The 27547-nt window shown below is 41.0% G+C and overlaps 1 protein-coding gene across 3 annotated transcripts in view; it reads left to right on the forward strand.

Moving 5' to 3' along the window:
• The window catches only part of TBC1D8B (TBC1 domain family member 8B), a 67544-nt gene that overhangs the window by 32264 nt on the left and 7733 nt on the right, over positions 1-27547 (forward strand). Inside the window, exons 8-21 of one of the 3 annotated variants that reach the window (XR_012160613.1) lie at positions 823-972; positions 6473-6623; positions 8658-8872; positions 9365-9482; positions 10244-10529; positions 12419-12548; positions 15444-15542; positions 19035-19103; positions 19326-19566; positions 20586-20651; positions 22125-22208; positions 23420-23476; positions 24470-24570; positions 26544-26674. Coding sequence is in view for 2 of the 3 variants with exons in the window: in XM_073358340.1 (XP_073214441.1) it covers positions 823-972; positions 6473-6623; positions 8658-8872; positions 9365-9482; positions 10244-10529; positions 12419-12548; positions 15444-15542; positions 19035-19103; positions 19326-19566; positions 20586-20651; positions 22125-22208; positions 23420-23476; positions 24470-24570 (1767 nt within the window). In the remaining variant the exon portion in view is untranslated. The remainder of the gene's footprint in view (positions 1-822; positions 973-6472; positions 6624-8657; positions 8873-9364; positions 9483-10243; positions 10530-12418; positions 12549-15443; positions 15543-19034; positions 19104-19325; positions 19567-20585; positions 20652-22124; positions 22209-23419; positions 23477-24469; positions 24571-26543; positions 26675-27547) is intronic. The other 2 variants (XM_073358340.1, XM_073358341.1) reach the window with 2 other exon arrangements.

Below are 27547 nucleotides of genomic sequence, written 5' to 3' on the forward strand. Positions count from 1 at the left end.
TCCCTAGCTAGGAGTGCAGCACAGTTCTGTGATGTTTGGGTGCTGAGCTATGCCTTCTCAAAAGCATTCATCTTTGGAGTGGCCACACACGCCCAGTTACATGCCTTTGTCTACATTACTTGACTAATAATCAGTTTGTCTATTTTCCTCCTTAGCTGTGCTTTTAGGGTGGAAAAAGATAATTGGCTCCGTATGCATGCGGAAGGGAACATGTCGAACGGCAAAGCTGCTGAACTCAGTACATTTTGGCATTTTACTTTGTTTTGCTTATAGATTTTGAAGTAAAATATTTCTCACCCACTAAGCTCCAAACCTTGCTTCTGAAATCCTGTTAGTAGTATCCTGTGGTAGGAGAGCACACAGTTCATTTAACTGCCAGTACAATACTTGACAGTTTCTGTCCATGGCCCTGATCCAGCTCCCATTTAAATCAATTGGAGTCTTTCTTTTCATTTCAGTGGAGTTGGATCAGGCCCTCATCTTTTTTGCAGCTATCGTTTTCGTTAATATATGAATAAATATCTTGCTGTGGCAATAAAGAAATGTGTTGTTGTTTTTTTTTTCCAAGTGCTGCCGCTTAAATGTAAATAGGAAGCTCTACAGATCATGGACCACTTCAGATCTTATTTGCTCTGTAAGATTCCAGGCAGATTTGTTAATGCTGTTTAAAGTTTAAATAATAACAACAGTGCATCTGAAGACTATTGTAATTTTGAAAGGTGCATAACAAGTGGTGCTTGCGGATGAAACGTCAACTGTTATCAGTGCAGTTTCTTGCAGGACTTTTTAAGCACCTCTGACAGCTGTTAATGCATTCTGCAGGTTGCCACTACTTCTAACTCTGACAATCTGGCGGATTATTATGAAGGACCGTTAATGGCAGGTCAGAAAGGCAGCAGCACGACTGTTAGCACAGAAGCTCTAATGACCGTATTCCACCCTCAGGATGCTGATAATCTTGACTCTAAAATGGTAAGAAGGAAAACAACTTTCCACAGCTTTCTGAATCCAATGAAAAAGGATTCAAGTAAAATTGAAACGTATTCGAGAGAAAGCAGCTGATTTCTTTTACGGCTTTGGCAATTTTCTCTTCTCTGCCTACTCTGTATTTTACTCTACATTTCCACAGGGGCCTTATGCATTGCTGTATTCAATTTTCTGATCATCTTGTTTAATAATGATATGCTTTATCTTCCCACAGCAAAATTCTTTCTGCTCCTCCACCTCCTCAGGGAAGAACTGCCTGTTTGTTTTGTGACAGTGAGCAAGTACTTAATTTCACATTCATTTGAACTGTCAAGACTTAAAACCACTAGAAATGGTTTGAGAACAAGCAAAATTGTGATCCAACATCAGCTTCATTTGCTTACCTCCTTTTTCAGTCTCCTGACTTCTTGGTCACAACATTATGATTTGAAGAAAAAGTTTCTCATAGCCCAGAGCTTATCATTTTGTTAAAGGTGAAACAAAGTGGGTTTGTGGGAAATCCACTCACCCTTTTTTGTTAACTTCTTTATAAAGTATGAAGAAGGCCTGAAAGGTTTTATTTTTAAAAAATTATTTTGCTTTTCACATAAGAAATCCAGTTCTTGGAAACAGTGGAGCTCTATGGATGGCTTGAGAACCAGCGGATTACAACATTGCAGGAGATGAGGCCAAAACTTTAACAATTGAGAGGGGAATGGGTTTTTAGTCACTGTTTAAAACCGTTTTTTGTATTTTCACCTATAAAACCATAATGTCTAATAAAGGGAGAAAGGATAACTTTGTTAAAGATGCAACATCCCTGCTTCCTCAATTAGGGCTGCTTGAGAGCCCACTGAACCCAATGGAAGTTCTTCCATTGGGTTCAGTGACTATTGGATCAGGCCTTTACTCGGGGAGAGACCTCACAAATCAGGGAAGACCATACATGGCATTTCTGATATTTAAAAGAAAAAAACTTTTTGTCTGGGGGATATAGAGAACCTAAACTCTTCAGTTGCCGTTTCTTTTCCCTTTTGCAGATCACTTTTAAGTGCTTTAAAAGGATAAATTCTCAGTGCTGCTTATACAAAATGCAGCGGCATTGCAACCACTTTCCCCAGACCATGGAAAGAGCTGATGTACTGGGTTACCTATTCATTAATCACTCTGCCCCTAAGTTTGCAGTGTTCATAACTGAGTTCATTTGTAGTGTGCAAGTCTCGTGCTTTTCAAAGGGCCATATCCAGCACTCCTTACTTACCCCATCACTTCAGTTCTGCCTGAGTAAGGAACTGAAACTGCCAACTCCTTCTCATGCAAATAGTCTTTACTCATGTGGTACTGAGGTTCAACTGGATTTCAGTAGAAATATATCCTTGTGTTTTGACAGAAAGTAGCCAATGTACGAAATTGTTCTCCAGTTGCGTGGCAGATAAATATTTGATCCAGTCTGTACTTTATATGGAGCTAAAAATTTTCAGCCATCAGTTCAGCTACTCAAACTAGCCCAGACTTCCACCTGCTTTATATTTTCTTGTTATCAATTCATCTTTAGTACTGTTTATTTGTAACTGTTATTGAAAACAGTTCAGTACTGAAAAACACTTATTATAAATAAATAAACCTGAGGACAGGAAAGATCAAGAAACCACAGTATGATAAAGACATTGGTGCCTGAGTTGTACCTCTGGCATGCTTTCCAGCTCCCATTCCCAACACTGTTCCAGATCTGTCAAACTAGGATAACACAACAAAAGGTGATAAATGGGAAAATCAGAACAACCTGTTTTGCCTGCCAGGTTTGTAGGACGTATTGTTTTATCTATGTAAGAGCTAAATATGATTATTATTATGGTAAGTAAGGAACAGTTTGTGGTACGTTGAAAGCAAATGATTTAAGCAAATAGGCCATGATTTAGTGATGTAAGTAAGCAAGTGGCTACTCCTGCAGGAATTCTATGCCTAAAAAGTCTGCGCACAATATTTTAAAATTCTGCGTATTTGATTTGTCAAAATAACACAATATAATCACTCCCGTTTCAATTATTTGGGTAATTTATTTTAAATGAATATGTCAACAATGCAAACAAAAAAAAAAAGATTCCCCAAGGAGTAGAGAGTTAAAGAAACCCCTGTGATAACCCAGTTCCAGTTAGGGGATACTGGAGAGTGCTGTGTGGGTCCCCCAAAGCCCAAACACCTGCACCCCTCTTTCCCCAACGCCCAGCCATGGTGCACCCCCGGTCCAGACACCTGTACCTTCCTCCGCCCAGAGCCGTTACCTCCCTCCAGCTTCTTTACTGTCCCTCCAGGGGACACAGCAGAGCCCTGCCCTTCCTCACCCTTGCCAGAGCTGGGTCTCCTCGGCCCTCTCCCATCTCTGGACAGATGAGGATCAAGCCGAGCAGCCAGAGTATGCAGAGCCTCCATCCTTGCCAGGCTGGGTGATTCTCTCACTGTGTGCTGGAGAGCCAGACTCTTCAGAGTATAGCAGCCACCTACTGGTGGCTGGCAGCTCTAGCCCCAGTTCTGCAAGAGAAACATGAAATTCTGCGGAGAACATTAATTCTGTGCAAATTCTGCATTGTGCAGTGGCGCAGAATTCCCCAAGAGTAAAGTGTCTAACTTCAACCACATGAGTAGCCTCACTGACTTCAGTGGGACTACTAACATGCTTAAAGCACTTTGCCGCATCAGAGCCTCAGTATACCTTCCACAATTTGTTCAAACCTTTTAACTAGGTTCATTACACAAAGAAAAGATTAAGACTGGAGGCAACTAATGCCTTGTGATCAATCTGAATCCTACTTCTGCTTCCTCATTCCTTTCTTCCTTCCCATTTTTCTTGTTCCGATTCCTTGTTATTTTCTCATTCTCTCATCTGACTTCCTGTTTTCCTCATCCTTTCCTTACCTCAAGATAAATCTCATTCCACTGAATTGCTCCCCTGAGAAGAATTTCTTATTTTTCAGTGAGATCTAATAAAAAAATAGAGTGTGAGGTGTTCTAAAATTAGCCCAAGTTACAATGACTTTTTACGTAGAGAGACATGCTTGAGAAATGGAAAACTGCAGTAGAATTCCAGAGGGAGCTATACTGAGCATCTAACTTTTTAAACACAGAGATCACTGCCTTGTGTTTAAATATTAAATTCTCTCATCACCCCTATGGGCTGATGTGAAAACATACTGGTGGTAGACGATACTCTTCCTGCAGGCTTCTTCATAGCAGAGTCTAGCGAATGCTGACATTTCCCCCCCCCTAGCAAACTTTCCTGGCCCTCTATTCAGTCTTTTTTACTGTCTGTCTCTTCACACAGTGCAGACTTTCCCAGGGGCAAATCTTTCCTGGGGCAGTTTGCTGTCAGAGGACCCTCAAAGGGCTTTAGCGCAATCATTCAAGTAAGTGTTGGAAATGAAACGAAGATAAAGTTAACAAATTACAGAAGCTTTGTATTCTACTAGTAGCTTAGTTACTTAAGTGGTTTATTCTCCGTTGTGGGTTTGGTTATATTTTTTTTCTACTGAAAATGCTTGTTCTTCTTTGTTAAAATCCAGCATGTTTGATCATCATTAGAGAATACTATATGTTAGCAGCAGTCTCATGTACAAAGTCTTCTGGCTGCAGGATGGCAATCCTTGAATTAAGATGGAAGGTACAGACTTACTCTCATTGTAATAAATGGGAGTGTGACACTGATTTCAATAGGAGCAACACCATAATTAGATAATTCTTTTGAAACTTAAATTTTCAATATTGCAAGGTACAGTGCCACACCCAATAGGAGTTTAAAGCCACTCAGCACCACTGAGAGCGTCCACCAGTGTCATTAGTGTGGGATGGTCCAAAATTAATTGAGCTGAGCTAAATTTCTCCAGTTTGTCTTGCTTTGTTCATGACATCATAGAGTTGTAGCCAAGGCCAGCCTTAAAATTTGCAAAGTCTAATCTGCCAGAGAGTTGTTGGAGAGAGGGTCCCATCTCTGTCATTGCCAAGAAAGAAGTTGGGCAATGCTGAGAATTTTGAGTTTGCTAGGTCCCACAAGAGCATGAGTGGGGACCCAAGTTGTTGGCTGCACTGCTGGCGCTTAAGGGCTTGATCTTGCTCTCATCTGAGTCAATGAAAAGCTTCCCTTTGATTTGAATGGTGAAGGATCAAGCACCAAGCAGGTTGTTGGTATAGCAATGTCAAATGGGAAGATGTGGGCCAATGATCACATAGTCACAGTGTCTGTACTGGGTATGGCCTTTAAAAGGGACATTCTATCTTCCTATGTTATTACATTGCAAGTATGAGAAAATGTTGCAGGAGGTATCCTAATGAGGTAAATAGGTCACCCACTACATCAAGCTGTGACTGCCCAGCCGGGGGGTGTGTTACATACCCTTGTAAAGATTTTTATTTACAAAAATGCTAGAAAGAACTATTTATTTCTAAAAGGATTATTTTAAAATGAGAAACACCTTTGATATAATTTATCATGTTTCTTAATTAGCCCTGCTATTTAATCCTTTGGATTCTGATCCTCTGCTACACATTTCTGTTGTTCTTGTCCATCAGTTTCTGTTGAAATCAACAAAGTCTTACCCTTAGGACATTCCTGACACATGAAGCAAAACAGATGGTGCTTTCTACCAAAATCTACCTGAAACATTCAACAGCAGCCAGTGCATAGTTACTTTATAACCATAGCCTTTAAGATTCTGCTTGTTCTTAGCTGTTCTATTCTGACAGCTTTGACTTAGCCGCTTCCATCAGGACAGAAAATGAATAGACTATAGGAGAGCTTGCTTTATTTTGTAAAAATATCCAAACAGCTGATTTAATGGGCTAAAATTAATTTTAAAAGGGGCTAAGGAAGTACACAGTAGGTTAACAAACTAGATTTGTGCCTCTGGAGACCAAGTACAGAATCTCACAGGTTTGTTGGTCTCATTCTAGTCCCTTGTGAACATCACAACACCACCACCACAATTTAGTCCATTCTGAAGTCCAGCATTGGAATGGCAGTGGTGGCCTACGTGTTGTGTTGACAATGCTTTTTGGAGCGTTTGGAGAACTTTGTGGGCAGGCTTTCACAGCACCTGTCTGCATTGTCATACACACTGGTTAGCTGTGTTGTTCCCTTGCACTGTTAATCCTTTCTGGAACTGTACCACTTCCTGTACATTTGAGAATTATGTGGACTTTATTTATACAGTGTTAAAGATGAAGAAACAGGCGGGGCTATCTGCATGTTGATTTTATAAACTTTTTGCAATATCAGACAATATAGACCAAAGATTTTAAGGGGGTGAAAAAGTCTACATAAAGTTACTCTGTATTCAGTAGGTCAGATTCTGTTTCCATTTACACTAGTGTAAATCCAGAGTAACACCACTGATATCAGTTCTGTCACTCCCAATTCATATCAGTAATACTGAGAGCAAAATTTAACCTTATACTTCTTAATGTATGAGCAGACTTTTTCATTATGCTTAATGGGCGTTTGTTTTTGTTTTGATAGTTGAAAGAAAAAATGAAAGAGCAGTCCTGGAATATCCTCTTTGTAGAGTGTGGACGTGGCGTTAGCATGTTTCGGACAAAGAAGACTCGAGATCTAGTTTTAAGAGGGATCCCAGAGACCTTACGAGGAGAGCTCTGGCTGCTCTTCTCAGGTATTGAATAGTAATTAGCATGAATTAATTTTACGGAGTTGTACTACAGAAATATTCTAGTCAGTGATCAAACAGACTGCTTCAGAAAGTGCTGTTCTCTGCCAGAAATAGATAAGGATCTTGCTTTTATGCAGGGAATTTAAACCAAACCAAATCTGTAGTCTTTACAGTTGGAAATCAGAGCTGCAGACTCGAACTGCTTTTAAAATTGTCCTAAAAATGTTTGTTTCCTTGGTGATAAGGTACATGCTATATCCTTAAAGTTCAAGGGGACAGTTAAGTTGGAAAAGCCTCTCTGTGTATGTATGTACTGCAACTGGGAGCCTGGGTGGACAGATTCTCGCTAGCAGGGCTCGAGATAGCATACTAAAAACAGCAGTGTGGACATTCTGGCTTGGTCTGGAGCTTGGGTTCTGGTGCCTATCGGGTAGGGTGGGTTTGAGAGCCTGAGCTTCTGCCCAAGCTGAAATGTCCACATTACTATTTTTAGTGCACTAGCTTGAGTTTTGCTAGCATGAGTCTGTCTACCCGGGCTGGGACACTCGCTCCCAGATACAGTGTAGATGTACCTTTTAAGACTGTGTCCTCACATAGCAGGAAAAACATATTTGCTAAACCGGTTTTAAATCTTTTGTCAGGGATGGCAGCTTTACAAACCAATAAAGTTTCTGTAGCAGAGAATTTTCCCCATCTTTGCAACTGTTTTCTAGACTAGGCCCCTTGAACCAAAGTACAGAGCTTACAGACATCATGTGCTTCACTTGCAGTGTTTATAAAGATGCACGTGATCTCTTGTGAAAGTTACAAAGGTACTTTTATGGCCTTCATCCCTGTGGTGTAATACCTGTATTAGAATGCCTCACAAACACTAATTAACTTATCCCAGCAGCACACTTACAGAATAGGGAAGTATTATAATCTGTGTTATACAGATGGGGAACTGAAGCCTGGAGCGATTAAGTCACTGATTTTGAGAGGCCCTGAGCTCCTGCAGCTCCCATTGACTTCAGTGCATGAGACAGTCACCCAAATCACTTGCTCAAAGTTGCATAAGAAGTCTGTGGCAGAGCCAGGAATTGAGTACAGATCTGTCTGACCTTCCATCCAGTGCCTTGACACAAGACTATTTACCCCAATATCAGAGGTGATTTTGCAACTCTTCTAGAGATTCAGTTTATGACTACAAATTACTTGTAAAATTATCTAGCATGTTTTAGCTCATGCTGAGTAGTTGTGAATGCAAGAGATTTATAGTTGCTAACTGACAGGTTTCAGAGTAGCAGCCGTGTTAGTTTGTATTTGCAAAAAGAAAAGGAGTACTTTTGGCACTGTAGAGACTAACAAATTTATTTGAGCATAAGCTTTCGTGAGCTACAGCTCACTTCATTGGATGAATGCATCGGATGAAGTGAGCTGTAGCTCACGAAAGCTTATGCTCAAATAAATTTGTTAGTCTCTAAGGTGCCAAAAGTACTCCTTTTCTTTATAGTTGCTAACTGTTGTTGAAGTATCTAGCTGTACATTTATTCTTCACTCATCAGTTTTGTATCTGAGCACCTATGGTATGTGATGGCGTGAAAATTTTAGAATGATCCAAATGTGAAGTACTTTTTGAAAATGTGTGTCTCATAAATGGCTTGGCCAGTCCACTACCAACTTTGCAGGGGAAGAAAAATATTGACTCTATCAGAAAACATTTGTAAAATTACAGATGGAATGGGGACTTTTTTGTGGAAATCAAGAAAGAGGTCAGGGTCAAAATCTGATATATAATAGAAATAACCTACAACCTTAACTACCTTGAGCCTAGTTTTCTACTTTGCTACTCCTGTAAAGCCAGTGTAACCCTATTGATTTCAAAAGTGTTACTCTGATATAATACTGGAGTAATGGCCTGGGGAATTGGCCCCCAAGCCTCCATCATAAGCCATAAACTTCAGTAAATACTAAAAGCTATTATACATATTGCAAAGAATAATTTAGATATTCCACTATTTCTGTCTTCTAATGCTGTGCAATAAAACATATTGGCAGGTGCCGTTAATGACATGGCTACAAACCCCGGTTATTACACTGAACTGGTGGAAAAGTCCCTAGGAACATGCACTTTGGCTACTGATGAAATTGAACGAGATTTGCGTCGCTCCCTGCCTGAGCATCCAGCCTTTCAGAGCGACACTGGTATTTCTGCACTCAGGAGAGTTCTTACAGCCTATGCGTACAGGAATCCCAAGATTGGATACTGTCAGGTAGAATGCTCTTGAGATCATGTGTATGGGTCTTCTAAACATCCATAACACTAATATATGGAACCAGTATAGTGATGCCACACCTCATAAACTCGTCACATAAATCCCTGGGGATTTCTTGCTTCAGTGGTTTACTTGTGGTATAAATTTCAAAACATTATACAACACTGACTTTTATATAGGGTTTGTCACCAAGTTCTGCCCGTGCCTATGACATTATTTTATCTGCTGTAAATCTTGGATTTATGCTAGGCTGACATTATAAATCTACCTTAGATAGCTTAAATGGTATACTAGGCATTTTAACTGTGGTGCAGCAGAAGTCTGGTTCAGGATATAGTTGCAGCTCACCCCAACTGAGCTTTAAAATGATGCAATGTAAACTGTGCTTTACAAATATATATAATTATAACATGCAGCAAACCTGAAATGCACTGCATGCTCTCACAGTCTTTCCTTGCCAACACCTCTTGCCTTGATTGAATGTTGTAGGCAATGAATATTTTGACATCCGTGCTGCTACTTTACGCTAAAGAAGAAGAAGCTTTCTGGCTATTGGTTGCTGTGTGTGAAAGAATGTTACCAGATTATTTCAATCGTCGAATCATTGGTAATATCTTTCTGTCGTCTATCAGTTTTTTAAAAATAAATGTATCAATCACATCTTGAAACAGAAGTGAAGAACTAGCTAAAGTTTGGATGGGGGAAAAAAATGATGGATTTAGTTCACTGTTGTAGTTTAGAAAGAAGAGTTGAAAATAAAGAGGAATGTTCCTGTTTGTGCAGGAATTAATGTAGCTTTTTATTCCTGGGCTATTGCTGTAGAGAGAAACTATTCAGGAAATACTGTAACTTGTACCATATTACCGTTATCCTGGATTTGTATATTAAAGGCACACTATTAACTTGAAAAGCTAGTCAGTTTTAATAAAAAACATTTAATTAAAAATATTTCCAGGTCCTATACTGTTCCCTGATTCTGCTGGCCAAAGTTTCGTGGGTGGTTTCTGTTGGTTTTTTTTTTTTTTTAGGGTTTTCTCTCTCTTGTTGCAAACAAGGGACACTGACTACACGGGAGGAGCAATGGAGCTGACTATGTACTATCAAAAGCAATAACATACTACGTAGTGTGCAGTCATGCTAGATACCCACATGTTGTCTTGATGGCTCCTAACATACTCGGGTCATGCAGGTGTTTGGTATAGCCACTCACCCAGACCTGTTCATGTTATTCCTTATGTCATGCCATGGCAACAGCTTGACCTATTTTATAACGAAGGTATGGTTGTGTGTGAGCCTGATTCCTGGAAATGTCTGCTGCTTTACTTCCTATATTACAATTTGGGTGGCTGTTTCGTTGTCCTCCTGCAGGGGCCTTGGTGGATCAGGCAGTGTTTGAGGAACTTATCAGGGATCACCTGTCTCAGCTGACGGACTACATGACAGACATGACATTCTTCTCGTCTGTCTCTCTCTCCTGGTTTCTTACCCTCTTTATCAGCGTGCTGCCCATTGAAAGTGCAGTCAGTGTGGTGGACTGTTTCTTCTACGATGGGATAAAGGCAATCTTGCAGCTGGGTCTGGCAATACTGGACTACAACATGGACAAGCTGCTTACGTGTAAGGATGATGCAGAGGCAGTGACTGTTCTAAACAGGTATCGGTGTGTTCATCATTTATAAATGCAACTCAGAAAGATATGTAGTTACAGGTAGATTTGCCTCTTAGAAAATGGCTGAGAAGTCATTAGGCTGGGAATTTCAAAGGAGCCAAGTCTTCAGCTCACACTGAAATCCAATGGGATTTGTGTGCTCAACTCCCTTAGGATCCTTTGAAAATCTCAGCCTTAGTTTCAGAGTGGTAGCCATGTTAGTCTGTGTCAGCAAAAACAACGAGGAGTCCTTGTGGGATCTTAGGGTATATCTACACTACCTGCCGGATCAGTGAGCAGCGATTAAAATTGACCCCCGAGCGCTCTCCCGTCGACTCCTGTAGTCCGCCGCCGCGAAAGGCACAGGTGGAGTCGACGGGGGAGCGGCAGCAGTCGACTCACCGTGGTGAAGACATCATGGTAAGTCGATCCAAGTATGTCTGATGAAGTGGGTTCTAGCCCACGAAAGCTTATGCCCAAATAAATTTGTTAGTCTCTAAGGTGCCACAAGGACTCCTCGTTTGTTCAGCTTTAGTTGTTCCTCTTCTAAAACCATAAGCACTTTGTCCTGTTTAAAATGGATACAAAACCTACACTTGAGCATTTATAACACCCTCCAGACCTGTCTTTTCTCAACATCCAAGCAACCCAGAGAATACTAAAGTGTCTCAGATAATTCAGACATCAGGTTAGTAACAATATGACCCTTTAATTATGTTCTTATAACAATGCCTACGGGCTCCTCCATAGTTAAGAGTTAATATTTCAAACGGGGCAAAAAAAATCTTTACCTGGAAAACAATCAAGGCAAGATAATTGCCCTATTGCTCTGTATTGTATTTATGTCACTAAATATGCATGTTTAAATGCATTCTTAACTGACACACTGTAGGCAGGAACATCTTCCTAAATTCAGATATCCTAGCTGACATCCTTCTCTGTCAGTGTGCCTCAGAGTAGTAAAACAGTGCACGCGCTGTACCATGTGAAAAATGAGACCTATTTAGTGTACAGCAATGGCAGGGAGACTTATGGTTATGAATGTCCTGACTTTTGATGGTTTCAGCCAGAGCTTTAGCATATTATATGTTTAAATGGTGTTAGAAGCCATTGACTGTTTTAGCAAGGAGAATTTAATTATTGTTATAACAAACCATATAGGCTAACAGTCACTTCAGAACCGAACTATGCTCATTTAAATTCTTAACACCTAAATTAAACTCGTAACCGAAGGACAGTTTTACAGCTTATGTTTATTGAAGCTTACGCATAAAGAACGGGTTGGAGTTCAGTTTTTAACTCACAAGCTCAATGTGAAATCCCTTCTTCCTCAATATCCATACATAGTTCAACTGGAACCAAACTCTGCTGTTATGCTGGCTTAACTGTCATTTAAAGATAAACAACAAACATTGTAAACTTGTTTTGAACTGCAGCTTCTAAAATTTTGCCTAGCTGTAACGGGTCTTTTTTTGCACAATTTCTCCAGCCTGCAGCAGTCCAATACATTTTAAAGGGGCTCACGGTAATTTGCAGCAAATAGGAAATGATTGCTCTATGGAGTTGTTTCTCTGTAGATTATGGTTACCCTTGTCCATGAGTGTTTATTGAGGATATGTGTAAATTATGAATGCATGCAGATCAGGACCCAATTTAGCAGAGGCCTGTGGGTTAAATAAGACTGACTAGGGTCCCAATTCACCATAATCTTAGTCCTCCTTTCCCACGTAAATAACCCAGCCTTTATTTGCCCCCAGACAGATGTTCTCTTTCAAGTGCTCCCTCTCCATCCACTCTTTTCTTCCCCAGCTTATTAGACTCAGAGATGTTGTCGGTTTCACTTCGCTTTGACAGTTGGATCTCACTAACGTTATGTCTGTGTCACTTTTGTGCAGATTTTTCGACAGCGTCACTAACAAGGACAGTCCGTTGCCTCAAGCTGTGCAGCAGGCTTCAAACCTGAACGATACAAAGAGTTACCACCCAAAAGTGGACATAACTGACCTGATCAGAGAGTCAAACGAAGTGTGTATTCTTTTGTGTATTATGTTTTGTGTCATGTATTTGCATTTTCTTGTTTGCCCTTTTTAAAAATTGTGGTTTTGCATCAGCTGAAGTAGTTACAAAATCATAGAAGCTGGAGAAACAGCAGACCACTCAGATCACTAGTCCAGTCCCTCTCAGTGCTGGACTGTCCCCTGAGCTTTGTCCAAGCTTATTTCCTAGGCTATGGTACTTCTTTTTATTGTACTTGAAATGTATTGGGCTGGCAGTCCTGGGGAGTGGAGTCCTCTAGGCACATGGCAGGCAAAGCAGTCAGTTGGGCTAGCATCCCCCAAGTCATTATTTGTGTCAAATGGCAAATTGGCAGAGGCAGAAACTCACAAACGCAAGACTCTGACTTCTGCGGATTGCGAGAGGTGGTGGAAATTGACATTCTGCTCTCAGCTGCCAATTTAAGGAGTTGCCTATGCTCTGTATTTTGGAACAGCAGTGAAATAGACATTGGTGGGGAGGAAGTACCCAAATCAGAATTGACCATGATCTGCTATTTAGGTTTTTACCACTTCCTCTTCCCCCTCCCTGTATGAGGTTTGGTTTCTTCAACTTCTCCTGGTCTGTGGCTCTCTGGATTGGGAAGGAAATTGACTTAGCTTCTGTTTTCTCTTCTTGCTAGCACAGATTTTGTATGAGGCATTTCCTTCCTTGGGATGATTTGGAACTAAGCTGTAATCTCTGCTTTGAAGCACTTTTTTTGTTTTCAATTTCTGCTGAGCCCATCTATGGTGAAAGACTGTACGAGAGAAAAGAGTAATCCACATTCTCTCTTTCCCTGTTTCTTTCCATGGATCTGAGACACCCTTTCTGACTCCAGTTCTGGTTATTGTGCCAGTGAAAGGCCTAGAGCATATTTTTTTAATGAGGGTATTGGAGAGCAAGGTGGAGTGTTTTGTGCTGAAGAGCAGCTTCTGAAGAAATGCACTAGCTTGGATGTGGAGCTAGCTGCTCGTGGTATAATTTGTGGAGAAGGCTAGAATAAAATTCAGAGTCTTTCGATTCCTGTTAGGAAGAGAGGCATGGGTTTGTGGTCTGAGCACAGGGCTAGGAGCTAGGATTCTACTTCTAATTCTGACTCTTGAACTAATCGCATAATGTATCTGTGCTTCAGTTTTCCCTTCCTGAGAAATGGAGATATCGGTCTAGTTTCAACTTTCTCCGGTGAGCAGAGGTAACATTTATTAATGTTTGTAAAGCATTTTTGAGATCCTTGGAAGGACAGCACCAGAGGTGCAAATTGTTACAGGCCTGACTGCCTGTCTTGCTCATAGAGCGCAGCGCCATAGAAGTCAGTGGGAATACTCTCTGTGTAAAGGATCACTAGTAGAGCTAGGTGCAATGCTTTTGACAAAATGAAATTTCATCAAAATATGCTGCTTCACAAAAGTGTTCCAGTGAAGTTTTTGCCAAGAAGGACCAGAAAGAGAGACTGAGGCTTGCTATAGTCTAGTGATTAGGGTACCAGCCTGGGATGTAGGAGACCGGGAGACCCAGGTTTCTACTCCCTGCTTTACCTCATTCAGAGCTGAGTTTTGTATTCCAGATCACTCCCAATCCAGCAGAATAAGGACTTGATCTGGAGTCTCCGACATCTTGGTCCAATGTCCTAACCAGCAGGCTGCAGAGGGTGAGGGTCTCCCCTCCCACACTCCTGATGAAAGAGCCTATTTCAACACAATATTGTTTCCACAGAAGTTTGTGGTTTTGTTCCAAAGTGGAACGAACCCAGATTTCGAAACCTTGAAAGTTGCTGCAAAAGGGAATTGTCATACTGCAGCCAGTTCTAATGACTAACTCTGATTAAGGGGCTAGAAAATATGCCTCGGTGGTTATTGCCTCTACTGGGTGTTGTGAAAATGAGCGAGGCTATGTCTGAAGATGAAAAATGCTGTGTGAGAGCCATGTTTTGTTTGTGTCCTTTTATGGCGTGGACTCCCAGGTTCGTTCCTTTTCAGGCTAAATCCTAAAGAAGCAATTTTTAGTTTGTACATGGAAGAGTCTGTAGTTCTTAATGTATTGCATCTATTCAGGATTAGATTGTAAATTTACAATCTACCCCTAATGAAGGGCATTGAATTGCAGCCCTGCCAGAGGAACAGACCAGGGACCTTGTTGTGACTGAGTTGAAATTCCTTCCCTGATTCCTCTTTTGCTCCAGGAAGGACGTAATCTAGTACTGGTCTTCCATCATCAGTTCAACCATGCTGGCCAGCATGTGGAGGATTGCTCGTTACCCACCCCTGCCTCCTCACTTATGTGGGAGGGGTGTAACACCTCATCAGAGATGACTTCTTCCTCCCCCTCCCCACACATGCAAGGACCCACCCCCTTGCAGGGTGGGTAAGGGGGCACCTTACACCCCCTTAATCCCCTGTGCTGGTGTGTAGAGAAAAGGACAGTCCTGCCCTCCGTCTCTTAGAGTACGTCTACACAGCAAAGCAAAACCTGCAGCGGCCGGTGCCAGCCAGCGTGGGCTCATGGGGCCCAGGCTGCAGTGTTGGGTCACTGCTGTGTAGACTTCCGGGCCTGGGCTGGAGACCAAGTTCTGGGACCCTCCCAGGGCCCTAGAGACCAGACTTCAGCCCAAGCCTGGAAGCCTACACAGCAGTGAAACAATTCCACAACCTGAGCCTCGCGAGCCCAGTCAGCTGGCATGGGCCAGCCACATGTGGCTAGTTGTAGTGTAGATATACCATTATTCATCAGTGAGTTTCCAGAGCACAGGCTTGGTTTGTATCAATATGGCTGGTCCTGCTGCTATTTTTAGTGGTGGGAAAAGCAAAAATATCCACGTATATAAGCGGCTCTGTGGCTGGAAGTAGCTGAAATTCAATTTCACAAAGTTTGGGTTTTTTTCCCTAGAAATATGGTGATATTCGATATGAGGATGTTGAGAGCATGCGCTGCAGGAACAGGCTGTATGTGATCCAGACCCTAGAAGTTACTACAAAACAGAATGTGGTAAGTGAACTGAAAGGACAGAAGCTGTGAACCATGTGCAATAGCATTTGTTGCCTTTCCTCTGACGGACTTCCTCCCCTTTGGAAGATGCAAACGAATGAATGAGTATGACCTAGAATATCCACGGATGACTGAATAACTCCTTGAAGGCTGAAATCCCTCTGTGATAGGTGTTTGTAGTAAATGGGGGTTTTGGTCCAAGATGTTTTGAATCTGAAAATCACAATGTGAGCTGCTGCTCTAGTTATTGGTAACACTGTAGGCTTCCAAGGACTCTGCACTACATTCTGTGATTCTCTGCACTGATCAGAACGGGCTGACCTGTATTTCTGTATGCTGCTGTTAAATTGTTAGTGCACTTCCGTTAAAAACATAAGGTAGTGTAAAAAGCCTTTAGTGACACAATGAAACGCTGAACACTAAAATAATAATCAATTAATAACTTAATTTAATTGTACATTCTGTTTTGCAAAGAAGAAATGGAGAAAAGTACTAATAACCAATAAACCACCAATGAAACACCACTGAGGGGATAACTGTATTGCAATATAAAAAGGATCACTTTTTAACATGTGTACTTATATAAGAACATAAGAATGGCCATACTGGGTCAGACCAAAGGTCCATCCAGCCCAGTATCCTGTCTGCCGACAGTGGCCAATACCAGGTGCCCCAGAGGGAGTGAACCTAACAGGTAATGATCTCTTTCCTGCCATCCATCTCCGCCCTCTGACAGACAGACGCTAGGGACACCATTCCTTACCCATCCTGGCTAACAGTCATTAATGGACTTAACCTCCATGAATTTATCCAGTTCTCTTTTAAACCCTGTTATACTCCTAGCCTTCACAACTCCTCAGGCAAGGAGTTCCACAGGTTGAATGTGTGCTGAGTGAAGAACAACTTCCTTTTATTTATTTTAAACCTGCAACCCATTAATTTCATTTGGTGGCCCCTAGTTCTTATATTATGGGAATAAGTACATAACTTTTCCTTATTCACTTTCTCCACCCCACTCATGATTTTATATACCTCTATCATATCCCCCCTTAGTCTCCTCTTTTCCAAGATGAAAAGTCCTAGCCTCTTTAATCTCTCCTCATATGGGACCCGTTTCAAACCCCTAATCATTTTAGTTGCCATTCTCTGAACCTTTTCTAATGCCAGTATATCTTTTTTGGGATGAGGAGACCACATCTGTACGCAGTATTCAAGATGTGGGCGTACCATGGATTTATATAAGGGCAATAAGATATTCTCCAACTTATTCTCTATCCCTTTTTTAATGATTCCTAACATCCCGTTTGCTTTTTTGACTGCTGCTGCACACTCGTGGACGTCTTCAGAGAACTATCCACGATGACTCCAAGATCTTTTTCGTGATTAGTTGTAGCTAAATTAGCCCCCATCCTATTGTATGTATAGTTGGGGTTATTTTTTCCAATGTGCATTACTTTACATTCATCCACATTAAATTTCATTTGCCATTTTGTTGCCCAATCACTTCATATTTTGAGATCTTTTTGAAGTTCTTCACAGTCTGCTTTGGTCTTAACTATCTTGAGCAGTTTAGTATCATCTGCAAACTTTGCCACCTCACTGTTTACCCCTTTCTCCCGATCATTTATGAATAGGTTGAATAGGATTGGTCCTAGGGCTGACCCTTGGGGAACACCACTAGTTACCCCTCTCCATTCTGAACATTTACCATTTATTCCTACCCTTTGTTCCCTGTCTTTTAACCAGTTCTCAATCCATGAAAGGATCTTCCCACTTATCCCACAACAACTTAATTTACATAAGAGCCTTTGGTGAGGGACCTTGTCAAAGGCTTTCTGGAAATCTAAGTCCACTATCCCCCTTGTCCACATGTTTGTTGACCCCATTGGAGAACTCTAATAGATTAGTAGGACATGATTTTCCTTTACAGAAACCATGTTGACTTTTGCCCAACAATTTATGTTCTTCTGTGTGTCTGATCATTTTATTCTTTACTATTGTTTCAACTAATCTGCCCGGTGCTGATGTTAGACTTCCCGGTCTGTAATTGCCGGAATCATCTCTAGAGCCCTTCTTAAATATTGGTGTTACATTATCTATCTTCCAGTCATTGGGTACAGTAGCTGATTTAAAGGACAGGTTACAAACCATAGTTAATAGTTCCGCAATTTCACATTTGAGTTCTTTCAGAACTCTTGAGTGAATGCCCTTTGATCCCGGTGACTTATTACTGTTAAGTTTCTCAATTAATTCCCCAAACCTCCTCTTGTGACACTTCAATCTGTGAGAATGCCTCAGATTTGTCACCTACAAAAGATGGCTCAGGTTTGGGAACTTCCCTAACATCCTCAGCCGTGAAGACTGAAGCAAAGAATTCATTTAGTTTCTCCGCAATGACTTTATCGTCTTTAAGTGCTCCTTTTGTATCTCGATCGTCCAGGGGCCCCACTGGTTGCTTAGCAGGCTTGCTGCTTCTGATGTACGTAAAAAACATTTTGTTATTATCTTTTGAGTTTTTGGCTAGCTGTTCTTCAAAATCCTTTTTTGCTTTTCTTATTATGTTTTTACACTTAATTTGGCAGTGTTCATGCTCCTTTCTATTTACCTCACTAGCATTTGACTTCCACTTTTTAAAAGATGCCTTTTCATCTCTCACTGCTTCTTTTACATGGCTGTTGAGCCACGGTGGCTCTTTTTTAGTTCTTTTACTGTGTTTTTTAATTTGGGGTATACAGTTAAGTTGAGTCTCTATTATGGTGTCTTTGAAAAGTGTCCGTGCAGCTTGTAGGGATTTCACTCTAGTCACTGTATCTTTTAATTTCTGTTTAACTAACCTCCTAATTTTTGCACAGTTCCCCTGTCTGAAATTAAATGCAGTTGGTTTCCTTTGCTTGCTTATTTCTTCAGTGGCTGACCTCTAGTAAATAACATTAAGACCAGACTAATATCTCTTTGTATAGTAAATGGTCACTGTAAATGCTGCACTAACCTATTGTGAGCACTGAGACCATAACTGTTGTATTTATTTTGTATGGTTAACATATTGTGAATGCGAATGCTGGTCTTGCAGCTGTCCTTGACATTAAGGAGTTGTTTACTTGAATTCCTAATTCTCTGTAATGAAAAATAAACTCTTTGTTTGCATGTACTGAAAGTGCCATTTGTCCCTTATGAATGAAGCCATATATTGCATTAGTATAAATAATCTGGTATATAAGAGTTGGCTTATGGTTTCTATAGTGTAAGATCAACACCCACGTGCAATGTGATTTGAGTTTATTCTTTCCTCTTTGGGTTAATATGTGGTCCTTGACTTATTTCCAGTCGAGATTCTGTACTCATTCCCTAATTAATTGTAAGCTGCAAAAAATCTGTAGAAAAATTCAAACAATCTCTTAATGTGAGCTAAAATCTTGGAGAGCATTGGAATAAGACTGTAGAGCAAAGAGGGGGAAAGTCACCATTTAATTTTTTTATTTTAATTTATTTTAGCTGCGTGTTGTGTCCCAGGATGTAAAATTCAATCCTAGTGACCTGGAAGAGCTTTATGAATTATTCAAGGTAACGTGCTGTTTTTCTTTAATGCCCACATTTGCAAAATGTCTGTATTTAGGGTCAGGTCTAATAAGGAAATGTCACAGATCCAACCCAATGAAAAAGAAGATTTAATATATACACTTTACAATGTCATCTTCAAATAACACTGGAAACAAATTCAAATTTTTTTTTGCCCAAGCAGAATTTTCCTTTCTCCTGGTTTAACTCTTTGCCTTTTCTTTGTAGAAGGAGCATTTTCTGTCTTGTTACTGGAGTGCAAATAGCCCAGTCCTGAGACACCATGACCCCAGTCTGCCATATCTGGACCAGTATCGGATTGACTGCCAGCAGTTCAGGGTCCTCTATCACCTCTTGAGTCCATGGGCACATTGTGCAAACAGGGACTCTCTTGCACTGTGGACATTCAGATTGCTGGACGAAAACTCCGATTGCCTTATAAACTTCAAAGAATTTGTCTCTGCACTTGGTATGAGAATATCGAATACATACACTGTATTGACAAGGGGCTTGATCCAGAGAGGTGCTGGGTTCCCTCAATTCCTTTGTTAACCATTGGAACTGAGAGCGCTCAGTATCTTCAGGATCAGGCCCAACTATGGACTAAATTGAGCCACCTGGCTTACAGAGTATATTTATAACTTCAGATGTGGGAGTTGTGTACGCTGGTTGACAACGGTTTAAAATGATTAGCGCATTCTCTGGCTGTGCTATCTATATATAAAGTGGGCAAAGCAGTTTCTGTTAGCCTCTAACTTCACATGCTAGTAATTTTTCTGAAATATTGGGCTGAAATTTTCCATGCTTGGTCTATATTAATGCAACTTTAAGTATGAAATTCCCGAAAACTAGGAAGTTCAGAAGTTCACGTTTCGAAAAGCGTTAACTTGTCCATATTGCACAACCTGTCTGACTGATGAAAAATACTTCGCATGCTATGTATCATCACACAGACAGTACATGCATCCCAGCCAAGTTAACATAATTTTTACTGACTTTTTATTAATTTAGCTGTGAATTAAATGCAATCTTAATGTTGCATTAAAAATTTTTTTTTTTTGCATCTGATATTCTAGAATGCTGTTGTGTAGGAATAAATATTTAACAAAAAATCAAAAAAACAACATCAGCACTGTGTGATGTGATTTCCTTATATGGCAAGTACATTGTTCTGTGCATTCAGCTCTGCCTAAATTTCTGGCTGCCATGCCTCCAATTTTAACCATTACTGGGAAGGATTCTCTAGCTAAATAAACATGACTCTTTGTCTAGTTACTAAGAGGAGGTTTAAAATGTGTTAACATGTTGTAAAACATCACTCAATTCACAGTATAGACAAACCCAAGTTCAGCTGCATGGGATAGTACTTTCTTTCAGCCTCCTCTCACATGTCTAACTTCAGTCATGTTTCTGTGTTCATGCTAGTAGGGTTTTTTCTCCAAGCTTTGAACTAATTGAATGGAATGTCTTGCCTTTCTCCGCTAACAGATGTCATGTATAATGGAAGTTTCACTGACAAACTAAAGCTGCTTTTTAAGCTGCACATTCCCCCAGGTAAGTTTGTAGTAGTGTTTGAGGGTTTTTCTCTGGGCTACTACTCTCTTTCCATCCCTCTTTTTCATTCTTTGATTTTCCAGGCCTGCATGTTCCTTCTTGTTTAACTAGGACAAAGTGCACAGTGCAGACCCACAGCTGTAGTCCCAGGGTCTGCTTTACCCAGTGTGGTGTATTCCACTGGACCAGGAAGGAGCTAGTATGTTCCTAGAGCACTTCTGCTTTATCCACAGGGACAGACTTACCCATATGTTGTTTGAACTATCAAAGAGCACTTGTCACTGAGTTTCTGTTATACTCTGGCCACTCTTCAGAAGCCTCACATTATTATTTTCAAACACTGATTTTGCTACTAAATTTGCATCTTAGCTCTGTATTGACTTGTCAGTGTTTTGCCTTGAAAAACTGGACGGAGATGACATGGAAACATGCAAAATCTGGTTTGATTTTAGAGGTGATTTAGGACTATAGGACTTGAAACAGTACTTAATCCAAATGATAACGCCCAGGTGAAGTCTAGGAAGGGAGGTCTCCATCTAAAGATGCACCTTTTTGTAGAGACATTTGTTCACTAAAGGCCTAATCCAAAGCCTACAGAAATCGGCGGGAGTCTTTCCATTAACTTCACTGAGTTGCAAACCCCATTCCTAACACCCTGTTCAGCAAAGTACTTAAGCACGTGATTAATTGTCGTAACTTCAGTGGGGTTAAAGCACGTGTTTAAAGTTCAGAACATGCTTAAGCGCTTTGCTAAATTTGGGCCTTAATGTGGAAAATGTTCTGAGGAAAGGTGGGATGTTTTGGGAGCTTAACCACCAGTCTGGGAGTCAAGTAATTGGGTTTCTTTCGCCAGCTCTGCCAGATCTTGGGCAATTCCCTTAACCTCACAGGGGGATAGTGAGTTTTCCTCACTTATGTTTCTAAAGCACTTTGAAATCCTCAGCCGAAAAGTACTAAGCCCTGAACCTGCAAATGGTCTGCACAGGCAGACCCCACTGAAGTTTGCAGATCTCTAGAGGAGTGGATGCCTGCACCTATATGGAGCCCTGCTGACTCTGGTGGGGATCCACCTGCACTGATTCTGTTACAGTATCAGGGCCTAAATCAGTGCGGTTTGTTTATTATTAATTAAAAATGTTTTGTGTTTCCATGTTCTTTCAGAAACCTTTACTAATGGCTGTTTGCTGAGCATTTTGGTGCCATTAGTTTTGAGTACAACTTAGTCCAGCAGTAGGGTTTGTACTGAGGAATTTCATCTCCAAGCACTTGAAGAGTGTGCTAAATGTTCTATATTCTTTTCTTTTTACTGTTGTTTCCTTTTTTTTCTCTCCCCTGCCCCCTCCTTCAGTTCATGTAGTACTGAGAAACAATAAGAAAGTTTCTTGGCTGTCACTATGTTGCCCTTTCCAGTATGTTGATGACCCAGGTACCACTATGTCCGCTTTCAATTGATTGCACTAATTTTTCCTGCAGCTTTTACTGAAGTGGAATCTCTAAGCCCTTCCAAAGGTGATGATCTTTCAAAAGAAGAGCTGATTCATTTCAGTCAACTCAATGGTAAGCCCCAGCATGCTTGGATTAGTACAAAGAATTAGTGATATTCTATTAGCTCTACTGCGGTAGAGCTCAGCCGCCTTAATCAGAACTGGGGCCTGTTGTAATAGGTACTGTATTAATGCCTATGAAGACACAATTCCTGCCCCAAAGAATGCTTATGTAAAATGTACCCCCCGATGACAAGAATCTTTTACAAAAGCCCCACCCTTGAAGATCATATATATCCCACAAGGCAGTGTAGAAGTTCTCCACAAATATCCACCTACTCTCTTCTCAGAGTTATTTTTTCTGTATCACTATGTGTTGCTTCAGGCTGAAAAGTTGGTTAATAGCTAGATTCTGTGGAATACCACAATAACCAGTGCTTAATTATTATTTCATGTGTTTATTTGTATTATGATAGCATCTAGGAGCCCCAGTCATGGGATATGGAGGTGGGTGCTGTAGAAACATACAGAACAAAAAGACCCAAGGAGCTTACAGTCTTAAGACAGGAGACAGCAGGTAGATACAGACAGATGGGAAAACACAGGAACAATGAGAAAATACTGGTCAGCGTGATAGGCAGTAGTCTCAGCACACCAGAAGCCTAATCTTTATTAGGTTATTCTTTAACTGCTGACTGTACGCTTATCGCTATACTCAGAAACAAAGGAAGACTCCCTGGCCCAGGGAGTTTAACATCTAAATCCATAATCTTCTTGAGGCGTCTTGTGAGGTTTCAGAAACATCCTTCTCCATTTCTGAAGTCCCATGCAAAAAGAGGCGGGTCCAAATTGCTGGGGATCTATACAGAACGTTGCCTTTAGGAAACTCAGTCATTTCTCTTCCTCGGAGTTGACTTCCCTTTTCTCCTTCATAAGCTGTGTGTGAGAGGTTTAAATCCACAGCAGCAGTACAATATCTGCAGTAAACATTCCACCAGCCTCCACCAGTGTTGAACACCTGGGGGCAGAGGGGAAATGGGGAGAATCGGAGACTATGCAGCTGACTCTAGCTCCTTTTGCAGTCTCTAGCTAGCTCTGCAGTATGGTTAGCAACTCTTACTCTTTGGTGCATCCATATAGCTTCTTTGACACAACTGAGTTCAATATACAAGCAAGCATGTGTCTTAAATATCCTTGAAGAAGGGAATTTTGATAAAGGGAAACACAGTATAAACTCAATCTGTGAAAGAAACACCAAATACTTTTTCTTCTCTTCAAATGTAGTTTCCTCTCCTGTGGATAGTCAAGAAGCTGATGCTTTGAAGAGAAGCCCAGAAAAAGGTAAAGAATCTCGATCAGCGAAGTCAGACACTCAGTGACCCGGTGTCACCTTTCGGAGAGAGAAATGTAGCATCTCTGCTGCATGGCTGCTCCTGCATGATAGCATTAATGTCTAATCTCTTTGTATTGTTGGGCTTACTCAGGGCAGTCCACAGGTAGGGGTTATATTCATTTCGATGCCACTTCATCCTTGGTCTGACTAAGACTGTTGAGTAGGAACTTGACTGAGGGTACCAGCTCATTTCACATAAGTCACTAACATGTTGACTTTTTGTCATTTCTGTCTGACCTGGTGTAGATTTGAACTGATAACTTGGAGGAGAAACATCTGCGTCTATTACCAGCTGAGACATCATATGATTCTCTTCCCCTTCCCATGGTTTAATTCATGTTTTAGAAAAACCATGAACATTTATTACTGGATTGATACAGATTGTGTGGTCAAGTAATTTCAGACTAGACATTGTTTAAGTTCATGAGGAAACATATCGCCTTGACTCTTTGCAAAAATACTGCTCATCTTATGGGCCAAAATTGGTACTTCAACCTGAACTCCATAAAGGCTTTGGAGAGAAGTTGGATTTGAATTCTCAGACCAAAGTCTGCCCCTTCAATTGGATCCCGAGCTTGGCTGGCAAACAGCCAAAATCTCACAAGGAAAATTGACCTCAGGAGATCTGTACCATTTTGAGATTGTGGAAATTCACAAGATTTCGGCACCTCTCACTGGCACTGTCAGATCTGAACATAAACCCTAGCCCCGACTCTGCTTCTCACCTAAACCTTGGCCTAAATCTCAGCCCATGTGTTTTCATAGTTCTGTATAGGAAACTTGTGCCCTGGTTATATTTCTTTCCTTTAATATATGATGCTCATGTCCAAAAGAAAATATAAGCCAAATGTTCCAGGACACATGTGACTTCTTAGCAGAAGATGTTCCCAAGTGGAATGTGTCAGAGATCCATTAGTTCTGAAATATTCTTTTCTCTCAAGCAGGTAAAGAGAAGATTGATATTCAGGCCTATCTGAAGCAATGGCAAGATGAGCTTCTTAAAAAAGAAGAAAATATTAAGGATTTGCCTAGAATGAACCAGGTAAAACTGTCTCTCTGACTCCTGTGTCAGTCTAGTTTTTCACTTTCTCTATCCTTGAGATCAGCATAATAGCTAAAATGCAGTGTGTTCCTTAGGGTCTCTTCACTTTGAGTCCTATACTTTAACCACTAGACTGTATTTCTAAACTGTTATAATCCTGGCTGAATGTTTTCATTGCCTCTAGTATTCGTTAAGGGCACTATGTCTAAGTGACTTAGGCCTGGTCGACATGTGGTGTCAGCATAACTGTGTCAATTAGGTGTTTGATTTCTTTTGCCAATAGTTATTCCAGTACAATCCCAAGAATGGATGCATACCTCATACTGAACCGCTATAGTTAAACGGTACAAATTTTGTATAAGGGGAAGCCCTCAGGAGCACAAGTCACTTGAAGGGCACTTCTGAAAGTTCCACCATAAGGGTCCATTACAGGTAGCAAGCTGTTCATTCAGGTCTCCTTCCCATAGTTGGGACCCTCCTTCCAGATGATGTTGGGGTATCCTCTCACACTGAGGTTACCTCTCCGGGGGAGGGAACTCCAGTCGTTAGGAAAAGGCAGGTGTTAGTAATGGGAGATTTGATCATTAGAAACATAGCTAGCTGGGGTTGTGATGACCGGGAGAACCATATGGTGACTTGCCTGCCTGGTACGAAGGTTGCGGATCTCTCTAGGCATCTAGATAGACTTATGTGTAGTGCTGGGGAGGAGCCGGTGGTCATGGTACATGTAGGCACCAATGACATAGGGCAGGGTAGGAGATATGTCCTGGAGGCCAAATTTAGGCTGCTAGGAAAGAGACTGAAATCCAGGACCTCTAGGGTGGCATTCTCAGAAGTGCTACCAGTTCCACACGCAGGGCCAGGTGGGCAGGCAGAGCTTCAGAGTCTCAATGCGTGGATGAGACGATGGTGTAGAGAGGAGGTGTTTAGATTATTAGATTTACTGGGGAAACTTTTGGGATGGGGGAGCGTGTACAGGAAGGATGGGCTCCACCTAAACCAAAGTGGATCCAGACTGCTGGCACTAAACATTAAAAAGGTTGCAGACCAGTTTTTAAACTAAGAGATGGGGGAAGCCAGTTGCTGCAGAGGCGCACGTGGATCAGACAGAGACTTTTCTCTTAGAGGAGAGTCTATTGATAGAGATTCTCTAGGTTTTAGTCAGGAGGAGGGGATGAAAGAGGACAAAGTATGGGCCAGATCAGACGAGAAACATTCACATAAAGAATCTGACACATCAGAAAAGGGCAGACAAATAAACAGTGACAAGTTTTTAAAGTGCTTGTACTCAAATACTAGAAGTCTAAATAATAAGATGGTGAACTGGTGTGCCTCATGTTGAAGGAGGATATTGATATAATAAGAAAAGGAGTACTTGTGGCACCTTAGAGACTAACCAATTTATTTGAGCATAAGCTTTCGTGAGCTACAGCTCACTTCATCGGATGCATGCACTTCATCTGATGAAGTGAGCTGTAGCTCATGAAAGCTTATGCTCAAATAAATTGGTTAGTCTCTAAGGTGCCACAAGTCCTCCTTTTCTTTTTGCGAATACAGACTAACACGGCTGTTACTCTGAAACCAAATTGATATAATAGGCATCACAGAAACGTGGTGGAGTGAGGACAATCAATGGGACACAATCATTCCGGGGTACAAAAATATATCGGACGAACAGAACAGGTCGTGCCGGGAGGGGGGGCGGGGAGTGGTACTATATGTGAAAGAAAATGTAGAATCAAATGAAATAAAAATCTTAAATGAATCCACATGTTCCATAGGATCTCTAGGGACAGTAATTCCATGCTCTAATAAGAATATAACAGTAGGGATCTATTATCGACCACCTGACCAGGACAGTGATAGTGACGATGAAATGCTAAGGGAGATTAGAGAGGCTATCAAAATAAAAAACTCAATAATAGTGGGGGATTTCATTTATCCCCATATTGACTGGGTACGTGTCACTTCAGGACAATATGCAGAGACAAAATTTCTTGATACTTTAAATGACGGCTTCTTGGAGCAGCTGGTACAGGAACCCATAAGGAGAGAGGCAACTCTCGATCTAGTCCTGAGTGGAGCACAGGATCTGGTCCAAGAGGTAACTATAACAGGACCGCTTGGAAATAGTGACCATAATATAACAACATTTAACATTCCTGTGGTGGGAAGAACACCTCAACAGCCCAAATCTGTGGCATTTAATTTCAGAAAAGGGAACTATGCAAAAATTAGGAGGTTAGTTAAATAGAAATTAAAAGGTACAGTGACTAGAGTGAAATCCCTGCAAGCTGCACAGACACTTTTCAAAGACACCATAATAGAGACTCAACTTAACTGTATACCCCAAATTAAAAAACACAGTAAAAGAACTAAAAAAGAGCCACCGTGGCTCAACAGCCATGTAAAAGAAGCAGTGAGAGATGAAAAGGCATCTTTTAAAAAGTGGAAGTCAAATGCTGGTGAGGTAAATAGAAAGGAGCATGAACACTGCCAAATTAAGTGTAAAAACATAATAAGAAAAGCAAAAAAGGATTTTGAAGAACAGCTAGCCAAAAACTCAAAAGATAATAACAAAATGTTTTTTACGTACATCAGAAGCAGCAAGCCTGCTAAGCACCCAGTGGGGCCCCTGGACGATCGAGATACAAAAGGAGCACTTAAAGACGATAAAGTCATTGCGGAGAAACTAAATGAATTCTTTGCTTCAGTCTTCACGGCTGAGGATGTTAGGGAAGTTCCCAAACCTGAGCCATCTTTTGTAGGTGACAAATCTGAGGCATTCTCACAGATTGAAGTGTCACAAGAGGAGGTTTGGGGAATTAATTGAGAAACTTAACAGTAACAAGTCACCGGGATCAAAGGGCATTCACTCAAGAGTTCTGAAAGAACTCAAATGTGAAATTGCGGAACTATTAACTATGGTTTGTAACCTGTCCTTTAAATCAGCTACTGTACCCAATGACTGGAAGAT

Source organism: Lepidochelys kempii, chromosome 9 (assembly GCF_965140265.1).
Source record: "Lepidochelys kempii isolate rLepKem1 chromosome 9, rLepKem1.hap2, whole genome shotgun sequence".
Taxonomy (NCBI): Eukaryota; Metazoa; Chordata; order Testudines; family Cheloniidae; genus Lepidochelys; species Lepidochelys kempii.